Here is a 12,054-nt window from a genome sequence, read left to right as displayed (position 1 = left end):
TCCCTACCGTTGTTGTCTCTCTCCCTCCATGCTGTGAATTGCCTTCTGGCCTGCCCCCGGTGTTATCTTCTGGCTGGTCCATGGTGTGATCAACGCGGCGTCTTTGGGCCAGCTCCCCGAGTGCTGCAGTGCACAAAGCTGTGGGCAGTGGCTCCTAGCGCGCATCCCGCGCCTCATATGGCAGCCTTCCCTCTGATGTTGCGACGTCAGAGAGGCTTCCGGTTCAGGTGCAGGATGCGCGTAGGAGCCTTTTCCCAGGCTTTGTGCACTGTAGTACTCAGGGAGCCGGCCCGAAGACGCCACGTTGATCGCATCATGGACAGGCAGCTGAAGAACACTGTCTTGAGCCCGATGGACGTGCTGGCCCTATGGACCAGCAGAAATTTCTGCAGACTGGTCCACGGATCAGCGGTAGAAGAACACTGTTCTAGCCCATAGGATTATTTCCCTTTATCCACATGGACTGCAGAAGAGAACCATTCCAGGTTTTCCACTCCGCCTCTAGGGTACTTCATAGGCTAGCTTAGCTCCTCCCATCAGTCAGTAATCAAAGCATGAAAGTACAAATGTGAGTGTCAAGTAGAGGCACCTGTAACAACAGGCTAAATATTGTTCTGCTCAAAACAACTAAACAGCACCCGTAATAGTCAGCATAGGCTTCAAAGGAGCTCAGGAACTACTCCCAGAACAGAGTGAGCTTATGTACAGCTACCTCTCAGCCCAACGTCACACAATCTTCTGAAACACCTGAGGCGACAGGGTCCACTTGCCAGGATCCAAACTCTGATGACTGAGGAAGTCTGCTTGAACATTACCCACTCCAACCACATGGGACACTGTCAGTGGCAGGAGATGACGTTCCACCCAAAGGAACAGAAGCCGAGTCTCCTGAGCCAAAGGAGAGCTCTTTGTTCCTCCTAGTCGATCGACATAGGCCACTGGTTCCTCCTAGTTGATTGACATAGGCAACTGCTGTTGCATTGTCAGGAAAAAACTCACACAGCTTGTCCCTCCAAATAAGTCTGCTATGCTCTTGGGACTAGCCGAATGGCCCTTAGCTCCAGCCTTTTGATGGACCACTTCCTCTGTGATGGGTCCAATAGCTTTGAAGGGGACAACGATGGCAGTAAGCTCCCTAGCTCCGAAGGCTGGCATCCGTGGTTACCACAATCTAGGAGACAATCTGCAACGGGATTCCCTTGCAGAGCAATTGCGGGCGAAGCCACCATGCCATGCTTGCTCTGGCCTCCATGGCAAATGCATCTCCAAGGCATCTCGTTATGGGCCCACCGAGAAAGCAATGCAGACCTCTGCCGTAATGAACAGAATTCCCAGGTATTCTAGGGACTGCATGGGCATCAGATGGCTCTTCCTGAAGTTGACAATCCAGCCCAAGGATTCCAGTACCTGGAGCACCCTTTCCACCGTAAAACGCCCCTCTTCCAATGAGAGCACTCTGATCAACCAGTCGTTCAGATACGGGTGAACTTGCAACCCCATTTTCCTCAGATGAGCTGCTACTATCACATAGTAACATAGTAGATGACAGCAGATAAAGACCCGAATGGTCCATCCAGTCTGCCCAACCTGATTCAATTTAAATTTTTTTAAATTTTTCTTCTTAGCTATTTCTGGGCAAGAATCCAAAGCTCTACCCTGTACTGTGCTTGGGTTACAACTGCCAAAATCTCCGTCAAAACCTACTCCAGCCCCTCTACACTCTCCCAGCCATTGAAGCCCTCTCCAGCCCATCCTCCCCCAAATGGTCATATACAGACCGTGCAAGTCTGCCCAGTACGGGCCTTAGTTCGATATTTAATATTATTTTCTGATTCTAGATCCTCTGTGTTCATCCCACGGTTCTTTGAACTCCATCACCGTTTTCCTCTCCACCACCTATCTCAGAAGCGCATTCCAGGCATCCACCACCCTCTCCGTAAAGTAGAATTTCCTAACATTGCTCTTGAATCTACCAACCCTCAACCTCAAATTATGTCCTCTGGTTTTACCATTTTCCTTTCTCTGGAAAAGATTTTGTTCTACGTTAATACCTTTCAAGTATTTGAACGTCTGAATTATATCTCCCCTGTCCCTCCTTTTCTCTAGGGTATACACAGTGTTCTCCCCAGAAATTTTTCCAGCCATGGCATGAAAAAGTGGCTGAGTGGGGCGGGATTGGGAAATTTGGTGGTGGGGAAAATTAACCCTCTCTTTTACTAAGGTGCGCTAGCATTTTTAGCATGCGCAAACCCCCACGCTATGCGGGAAAACTAATGCCAGTTCAATGCTGGCATTAGCGTCTAGTGCGCGTGGCAATTCTGCGAATGCTAAGTGCACACTAAAACTACTATCGCAACTTAGTAAAAGGAGCCCTAAATGTGTACTATTTTTATTAAGAACATAAGAAATGCCTCCGCTGGGTCAGACCTGAGGTCCATCGCGCCCAGCAGTCCGCTCACGCGGCGGCCCATCAGGTCCAGGACCTGTGCAGTAATCTTTTATCTATACCCCTCTATCCCCTTTTCCAGCAGGAAATTGTCCAATCCTTTCTTAAACCCCAGTACCGTTCGCTGCCCTATAACGTCCTCTGGAAGCGCATTCCAGGTGTCCACCACACGTTGGGTAAAGAAGAACTTCCTAGCATTCGTTTTGAATCTGTCCCCTTTCAACTTTTCCGAATGCCCTCTTGTTTTTTTTATGTTCTGAAAGTTTGAAGAATCTGTCCCTCTCTACTCTCTCTATGCCCTTCATGATCTTGTAAGTCTCTATCATATCCCCTCTAAGTCTTCTCTTCTCCAGGGAAAAGAGACCCAGTTTCTCCAATCTCTCAGCATATGAAAGGCTTTCCATCCCCTTTATCAGTCGTGTCGCTCTCCTCTGAACTCTCTCGAGTAATACCATATCCTTCTTAAGGTATGGTGACCAATACTGGACGCAGTACTCAAGATGCGGACGCACCATTGCCCGGTACAGCGGCAGGATAACTTCTTTCGTTCTTGTTGTAATACCCTTCTTGATTATCCCCAGCATTTTATTCGCTCTCTTGGCGGCCGCTGCGCACTGTGCCGTCGGCTTCATTGTCATGTCCACCATTACCCCCAAGTCCCATTCTTGGGTACTCTCATTCAATAACATCCCTCCCATCGTATAGCCGTGCCTCGGGTTTCTGATTCCCACATGCAGTACTTTACATTTCTCAACATTGAACTTCATCTGCCATCTCTCTGCCCATTCTCCCAATTTGTCCAAGTCCCTTTGCAATTTTTCACAGTCCTCCTTTGTCCGAGCTCCACTAAATAGTTTGGTGTCGTCCGCAAATTTTATTATCTCACTCTTTGTTCCTGTTTCTAGATCATTTATGAATATATTAAATAGCAGCGGCCCGAGCACTGAGCCCTGCGGAACACCACTTGTGACCTTCCTCCAGTCTGAGTAGTGTCCCTTCACCCCTACCCTCTTAGTTAATTATTATTTTCCAATGCTCAATATGACTTTTTTTTTTAAGGTTTGACACTTGTGCTAGAATATTTTTACTAAATTTAAGAAGTATTTGCCCTCTTTCAAAGGGTATAGAGGTTAAAAAAAGGGAAAGGCGTTAATGAAGTCATTAGGTTCAATCTAGTCATTTATTTCTGCATGAATTTAAACAACAACATAAAAAGATAAATACAGTTCATCCAGTCATACAAGAAATGGATTTACAGCAGGGGTGCCCACACTTTTTCGGCTTGCGAGCTACTTTTAAAATGACCAAATCAAAATGATCTACCAACAATAAAATTAAAAAAAAACCATACAAAGCACACTGTACGCAGAGAAAATGTTAATTATCATTTATATTCTGCGGGTTTTCAAAGAGGTCAAGGCAGATTATTCTATGCAATGTCACCTCAGGAACAACTATACAAAAATAGACAAATATACCCCCTCCCTTTTTACTAAATCGCAATAGCGGTTTTTAGCGCAGGGAGATGCACCGAATGCCCTGCGCTGCTCTTAGGCTCCCTGTGCTAAAAACCACTATTGCAGTTTAGTAAAAGAGGGCCATAGTGCAAAATAGACAGCAGATATAAATTCTCAAAACGGACACATTTTGATCACTAAATTGAAAATAAAATCATTTTTCCTAGCTTTTTGTCTGGTGATTTCATGAGTCTCTGGTTTCACTTCCTTCTTCTGACTTTAAATCCAATATTTTTTTCTTTCTGCCCCTCCCCTTTTCTTTCTGTCTTTCTTTCTTTCTCTCTCCCCACTGCCTTCCTGTCTTTCTCTCTCCCCCTGCCAAACCAAACCATCGCACAGATGTCTCCACTTCCCCGATTCTTTCCCTACCCCCTAAGCCACCACGCCGATTTCTCCCTGCTGCTTCCACGAGCCAGGCCAGGCACACAAAAGCACCGGACTCACAAGACTTCACCTCTGATGTTGTCGGAGAGGAAGTTTTAGGCCAGCCAGGCAGCGATTGGCTGGCTCAGAACGTCCTCTCCAATGTCAGAATTGATGTTGGAGGTGAAGTCTTGTGAGTCCGGCGCTTGTACGCGCTTGTCCTGGCTCGGGGAGGCAGGGAGTAAAAGATTACAAAGGCAACGCGATCGACTCACACTGCCTTTGTGATCTACTGGTCGATCACGATCGACCATTTGGGCACCCCTGCTGCTATGGTATCCTGTCCTGACCTGAGGATAGAGGTTTAGTTAAAAAAACAAAACAAAACAACTGCCTTATTTCCATTTCCTATTTATAAACTTTAATCAATACAATTACAATATTACTTGATTCTACGTAAAGCAACCAAAAAAAATTTGTTTCTACCTTTTGTCGTTTCTGCTTTAATCATCTTCTCTTCGCTCTCTTCTTTCTATTCAGCATTTGTCCTTGCTCCCTTCCATACATCTGTCCTCTTTGCCCTTTCCATCCAGTGTCCGCCCGCTCTCTGTTCCATATGGCATCTTCCCTCTTTCTATGTCCCTTCAATAAACTGTATATCCTCTGCCCTTTCTCTCAGTTTCACCCCCTCCCCCTATACTCTGGCATCTCTCTCTTCTCATTTCCTTCCTTCTTTCCCACTCCACCCCATGGTCTGGCATTTCTGACTCCTTCCCTTCTCTCCCCCCTCCATGCCCTGGCATCTCCCTCCTCCCCCCATATGCACTAACATCTCTCTGCCCCCCTCCCCTCCATGATCTGGTAGCTCCTTTCCTTTCCCTCTCATGGTCTTGGCATCTCTTGCCTCTCCTCTCCCTTCCCTGGTCTTCCTTCTCCCCTCTCTCTCCCCAATTGGGTGCTGCAGCAGCACTTCTCTTCCCCTCCCCAATTGGGTGCAGCAGCAGCTTTTCTCTTTCCCCCCCCCAATTGGGTGCAGCAGCAGCTTTTCTCTTTCCCCCCCCAATTGGGTGCACCAGCTTTTCTCTTCCCCCCCCCAAAAAAAATTGGGTGCAGCAGCAGCAACATTTCTCTTCCCTTCCCCCTCCCCCAAAATGGGTGCAGAAGCGGAACATTTCTTTTCGCCCTCCCCTCCCCCATTCGGTGCAGCAGCAATTCTCTTCCCTTCCACCTTCCCCAAAAATAGGTGCAGCAGCAGCATTTCTCTTCCCATCCCTCCCAGCTCACATACCCGTCAGCAGAGTCGCTAGGCAAGTTGTAAGCTTCCCTCCATCGCTGACCTATCTTCCATAGGTCAGCGACGGAGGGAAGCTTACAACTTGCTGCTTTTACTTGCTTCGGGCCTTCCTCGTTGCCGGGTCCTGCCTACTTTGTGTCGGCGAAGGCAGGACCCGGCAGCGAGGAAGGCCTGAAGCAAGTAAAAGCAGCAAGTTGAAAGCTTCCCTCCGGGGCTCTATCGTGTGCATGCCGGCTTCCTTTCTCTTCCCTCAGAAACCGGACGTTGCGTCCCGTGAGGGGGGAGAAGGGAAGTCGGCACGTACACGATAGAGCACCGGAGGGAAGCTTACAACTTGCTGCTTTTACTTGCTTCGGGCATTCCTCGCTGCCGGGTCCTGCCTTCTTGGAAACAAAGTAGGCAGGACCCGGCAACGAGGAAGGCCCGAAGCAAGTAAAAGCATGCTGGCAAAAAAAAAAAAAAAAAAAAGGCAGGCATCAAACAAACTTTTCGGCGGCAAGTCAGCCCAGGAATGAGCATCGGCGGCAACAGCAGGATTCACCGGGCGGTCATCTAAATTAGCCGGGCGGAGCGCCCGGCTAAAAGGCCCTGGGAAGAACACTGATACATATCCAGGCCTTCCAGTCTCTCCTCACAGTCTTCTAGCGCAAGCCTCCTATCTTTTTCATCACCCTCCTTTGGACTGCTTCAAGTCTTCTTACGTCCTTCACCAGATACGGTCTCCAAAATTGAACACAATACTCCAAGTGGGGCCTCACCAAAGACCTGTGCAGGGGCATCAACACCTTCTTCCTTCTACTGGCTATGCCTCTCTTTATACAGCCCAGCATCCTTCTGGCAGCAGCCACCACCTTGTCACACTGTTCGGTGGGAAAAATGAGGGCGGTGAGAGATTGGGGAGGCAGCAGGAGGATCCCCATTCATCTGTGCTGGTGGTCTTGACCTTGAGCCCTGCACGTCGGGCGGAGTCTGCTTCAGCGGAGCCAGAAGACCTGATGTCGAAGATCGCTGGTGGAGCTGTGAGGCATTCTGGAGGATCAGCCTTGATGAGAAAGGATGTCTGTGTGGCCTTGAGACATCACATAGCCAGAGATCCCGACGAATCGGCCCTGCTGTTCATTGGGCCTGCGGCTGTCCCTGCTCCAGCAGTGATTCTGAAGGTGGACTTCAATATCAGCTTGACTCCTCCTTCTGCACCTGTGGTGTATGTCAACGAGGGATCCTCCTTTCTACCTCTCCCTACTAGGTCTTTCTCTCGTTATCGCTTTCCTTCCAACCCTACCTTCTGTTTTACCGTTACTACTGCTAATTCTCAGTTAAAGAGTTCCCCATGCACCACTCTTCATTGTATGTAATTTTGTTAAAATTTTGTAAATCCATGTGTCACCGCGGATCGTAATTAATGAATGTGAACCACCTAGAACTTCTTTGGGTATGGCGGTATACAAAAATAAAAATTATTATTATTACCTGCAATTTTCGGCCATTAGCCCTCGCCCACGGTTGGGAACTAGAGATCATCTTCCTCCAGTGATAGACTATCATCGAGGGTTCTTCTCAGCCATTGTATCCTGCTGTTGCCTTTTTATTATTTGAATCTTTACTTTTTAATAATTGTTTTCTCAGGTACTTTAGCTAGATTGTGAGCCTTCGGGACAGTTAGGGAAGTTCCAAGTACCTAATTTTTATTTTTTTGTAACTTGTTCTGGGCTCCTGGGGAGGACGGGCTATAAACATGAACAAATAAATAAATAAATGTGGGAGTGTATGGTTAGAGCTACAGCCTTGGCACCCTGAGATTGTGGGTTCAAATACCGCATTTCTCCTTGTGACTCTGGGCAAGTCACTTAATTCCCATTGCCCCAGGTACATTAGATAGAGTGGACAGTTAGGGAAAAATGTTTGAGTACCTGAATAATTTGTAATCCGCATAGACTTGTAGGATATGCTGAATATAAATTATTAAAAAAATAATAATAATAATAAAAATAGGCCTCTGATACCTACAGCACTTTTTAAAACCTGTTAATGGTTTTGACAATTTTGCCCGAGGGAAAAACCCCCGAAGGCCGAAGCCAACAAAAGAAAAAGTTAAACTCTTTCAATTTTTTTTGTTACCAAAGAAAGAAAAAATTGATATATTAGAAAAGTAGACCAAAAAATTTAGAGAATAAAGACAAAGTGGGAAGGCAAAGCAAACTGAACAGAGTTCAGTCAAAAAATGACTTCGTTGCTCTGTGGAAAACGAAGAACTGAGGAACTATGAGCCTATGTTGGGCGGGAAGGCACCTGCACGGTGCGGGCAGTCATGAAGTTTCTAAAAATTTAAAGTGGTGATTCACTTTTAAAGCTGTCCATACCTGGGCTCCGTGGATGATATCACCCACATGTGAGAATATGCTGCATGCTTGGTCCTGGGATAACAAATGTATTTCTAGTATTTTTCTTGAGACTTTTTATAGTACTGTTTTTATGCAATGAATGCATATGAAGCAGATTTGTAAGTTAAATAATTAGATTGATTGTAAACCACTTAAACCATGTACATAGGATGGTATATAAATTACCAAAGAACAGAATTAGGTGTCACATCTATGATAGGTGCCATATTATCAATCAAGTTTATCAAGTTTATTTATATTGTTTGATTAAATGCTTATCCAGAAATACAAAGCGTTGTACAAATAGTAAAAATAAAAGGACATTAACATTTTAAGAAATTAAATGTTTTTAAGAAATTAAATTAGAAACATAGAAACATAGAAAGATGACGGCAGAAAAGGGCCACAGCCCATCAAGTCTGCCCACTCTATTGACCCACCCCATTAAGTCTGAATGCTAATGACCTAGTTCCTTAACTCGACCCTCGTAGGGATCCCACGTGGATATCCCATTTATTCTTGAAGTCGAGCACGCTGGTGGCCTTGATCACCTGCACCGGAAGTCTGTTCCAGTGATCTACTACCCTTTCTGTGAAGAAATACTTCCTGGTGTCACCACTAAATTTTCCTCCTCTGAGTTTGAGCGGGTGCCCCCTTGTGACCGAGGGTCCCTTGGGAAAGAATATATCGTTTTCCACCTCGACACGACCCGTGACGTACTTAAATGTCTCAATCATGTCACCCCTTTCCCTGCGCTCCTCTAGGGTATAGAGCTGCAGTTTGCCCAGTCTTTCTTCGTATGAGAGACCCTTGAGCCCCGAGACCATCCTAGTGGCCATCCTCTGGACCGACTCAGCTCGAAGCACATCTTTCCGATAATGTGGCCTCCAGAATTGCACACAGTATTCCAGATGGGGTCTCACCATGGTTCTATAGAGTGGCATAATGACTTCAGGTTTACGGCTGATGAAGCTTCTATTAATACATCCCATCATTTGCCTTGCCTTTGATGAGGCCTTCTCTACTTGTTTGGCAGCCTTCATGTCTGCACTGCATATGAATTGTATGGGTGCATACCAAAGGGTAATTTTATAAAAGATCTTTCCCACATGTAGAACAGTCTTCACACATGAAAAAAAAATAAATAAATAAAATCAGTATTTAGGGCCTAAATAAATTTTTGGCAGTGGCAACTTAATGCAGCTTAAATATTCATTGTGGCTATTCAAAAAAATTAAATCCACTAAACGGGAAAATCTAAGTTGTTCAAAAAACAGTTCCAAACTCGCAGAGAACAAACTTGTATAGTATCTAGCTGATTTCACCACAAGACTTCAAACACCCACTGCACTACTTCAACATTTTTTCGTGCCCTTATAGGGGTGATGTGTTCATCATCAGTCTTTGTTTAGGCATATACACAAAGTAATGTTAATTTTAGTTAACAGGCTCAAAACTGAGTGTGATAATAATAATGTTGAATTAGTGCCTTGGGTGTTTGAGGTCTTGTGGTGAAATCAACTAGATAGTATACAAGATTGTTCTCTGCAAGTTTGGTATTAAAAAAAAATTGGAACCTTTTTTCAGCCTCTGAAGGTCATATTTGTACAAATCTGAATACATTTTAACCCCCTGAAGATACATGATTTTTAAACAAAATGTAAAATATGGTACAGATAATTGACTTACTTATATTCCAGTCAGAAATGGTGTCATCATCATCAAGCTCATCATCATCATCACCGTCTTCCTCAATACCATCTTCTTCATGTTGTTGAGCAACAGTCCGTGATCGATGGAAACGTGGTCTAATATCTTGCTCACTATCAGGAATAGCTTCATCTTCTTCAACATCTCCCTGCAACAGAGAAAAACGTACCTGAAAAATCCATCAGTTAGTGATTGAACTGCTTTTCATACAGGGCTTAAAATCCTGGAAGACAGGTGATCTGGATGCTTTAATTAGCACTTGGAAGAACAAACATTGAAAATAAAGGGTAGTAAAAGACAGATTAAAATATAAAGCAAAACTACTTACTTGTAACATTTGTTCTCTGTAGACAGCAGGATAAGTGAGATACTTAAGCAGATGGTGTCATCTGATAGTGCCAAGATGGAATAGAAATCTGAGTACATTATACCACCACAAATGTAGAATAATTAGATTCTTTAGTAGAATAATTGAAAGGGGACAGGTTTAGAACAAATGCTAGGAAGTTCTTTTTTTCTTCTTCTAGGCATCGACCAGCCATTTTCTCCCCCTCGTGTGATGCTCCTCTGTGGGCGTCTTCTTTGAGGTCATCTGCTTCTTCTTCTCCCTTCCATGTTGGTGTTGGTGTAACTTCGTCTTCCATCTGAAGTTCGTTCTCTTCCACCCTCCTCCTGTAGGCTTCCTCAATGAATTTCTTGAGTTCCCTGACTTCCTCCTCAATGTGTCTCTCGTTCATGAAATCTTCAGCTGAAGGACTCTACACTACTGAGGACCCAGTCAGGACAGCTGAAGATTTCATGAACGAGAGACACATTGAGGAGGAAGTCAGGGAACTCAAGAGAATAAACTAAAGACTGAAGCACAGGGAAAGGAAATGAAGACAAGAAAATACCAGGATCTAAATTGCATATATACTAATGCAAGGAGCCTAAGAAACAAAATGGGGAATTGGAATCCATGGCCAATGCAGAAGACATAGACATCATTGGAGTCTCTGAAACGTGGTGGAATGAACAAATGGGATACAGGGTACAAGCTCTATCGCCAGGACAAGTCAGGACAGAAAGGAGGTGGAATAGCCCTATACATAAAAGAAAGCATACAATCGACAAAAATGGACAAAGCAGAGACGAACAACAAGCTGGAATCGCTATGGGTTAAAATACTGGGAAGGAAAGGGCCTGAAATAAAAATGGGTCTATACTATCGACCACCTGGGCAAACCAGAGATATCGATGAAGAAATGGAAGACGAGATGAAGCGTGAATGCAAAAGCGGTAACACGGTTATTATGGGAGACTTCAACTATCCTGGGATAGACTGGAGTCTTGGAAGCTCAAAATGCGCTAGGGAGACAGAATTCCTGGAGGCTATACAAGATTGCTTCATGGAGCAGCTTGTAAGAGAACCGACGAGAGAAAATGCCACTCTGGATCTAATCCTAAATGGGTTAAAGGGACCTGCAAAGGAAGTGGAAATAGTAGGACTGTTGGGAAACAGCGATCATAATATGATCACGTTCAAGGTCGAAGTAGGAATACCGAAAGGAAATAGAACCATAGTGACGACTTTCAACTTCAGGAAAGGAAACTACGAAGCAATGAGGAAAATGGTAAGGAAGAAACTTAGGAACACTTCCAGAAAATGGCAAATGGTAGAACATGCCTGGTCTTTTTTCAAAGACACTGTGAGCGAGGCGCAAAATCTGTATATCCCCAGATTCAGAAAGGGGTGCAAAAAGAGTCGAACAAAAGACCCGGTGTGGATAACTAAAATAGTGAAGGAAGCGATAGGAAATAAGAAATATTCATTCAGGAAAGGGAAAAAGGACCAAACTGAGGACAACTGGAAAGAGCACAGGAAGTATCAAAAAGAATGTCACCGTGTGGTTCGAAAAGCCAAAAGAGAGTATGAAGAGAGGCTAGCCAGGGAAGCTCAAAATTTCAAACCGTTCTTTAGATATGTTAGAGGGAAGCAGCCAGCCAGGGAGGAGGTGGGACCGCTGGACGATGGAGACAGGAAGGGAGTGGTGAAGGAAGAGAAAGAAATAGTAGAAAGACTTAACATGTTCTTTTCGTCTGTATTTACAAATGAAGACACATCCAACATACCAGAACCTGAGCAAATCTTCAAGGGAGATCAAACAGAAAAACTAACATCCATGGAAGTGAGCCTAGAAGACGTGCGTAGCAGCTAGAAAAACTAAAAACTGACAAATCCACGGGTCCAGACGGAATCCATCCAAGGGTTCTGAAGGAACTAAAGGAGGAGATAGCGGAACTTCTGCAGCAAATTTGCAATCTATCCCTGAAAACAGGCGTGATCCCAGAGGACTGGAAGAT

The 12,054-nt window shown here is 44.9% G+C and overlaps 1 protein-coding gene across 7 annotated transcripts in view; it reads right to left on the bottom strand.

Annotated features, from left to right (window-relative positions):
* Positions 1 to 12,054, bottom strand: part of TNPO1 (transportin 1) — a 560,536-nt gene that overhangs the window by 272,679 nt on the left and 275,803 nt on the right. For all 7 annotated transcript variants that reach the window (XM_033929167.1, XM_033929193.1, XM_033929150.1 and 4 more), the window contains exon 11: positions 9,691 to 9,859. In XM_033929167.1, the coding sequence (XP_033785058.1) occupies positions 9,691 to 9,859 (169 nt within the window). The remainder of the gene's footprint in view (positions 1 to 9,690; positions 9,860 to 12,054) is intronic.

Source organism: Geotrypetes seraphini, chromosome 1 (assembly GCF_902459505.1).
Source record: "Geotrypetes seraphini chromosome 1, aGeoSer1.1, whole genome shotgun sequence".
Lineage (NCBI taxonomy): Eukaryota > Metazoa > Chordata > Amphibia > Gymnophiona > Dermophiidae > Geotrypetes > Geotrypetes seraphini.
The sequence above is the reverse complement of the archived record's forward strand: the minus strand, read 5'-3'. Positions and strand labels throughout refer to the sequence as shown.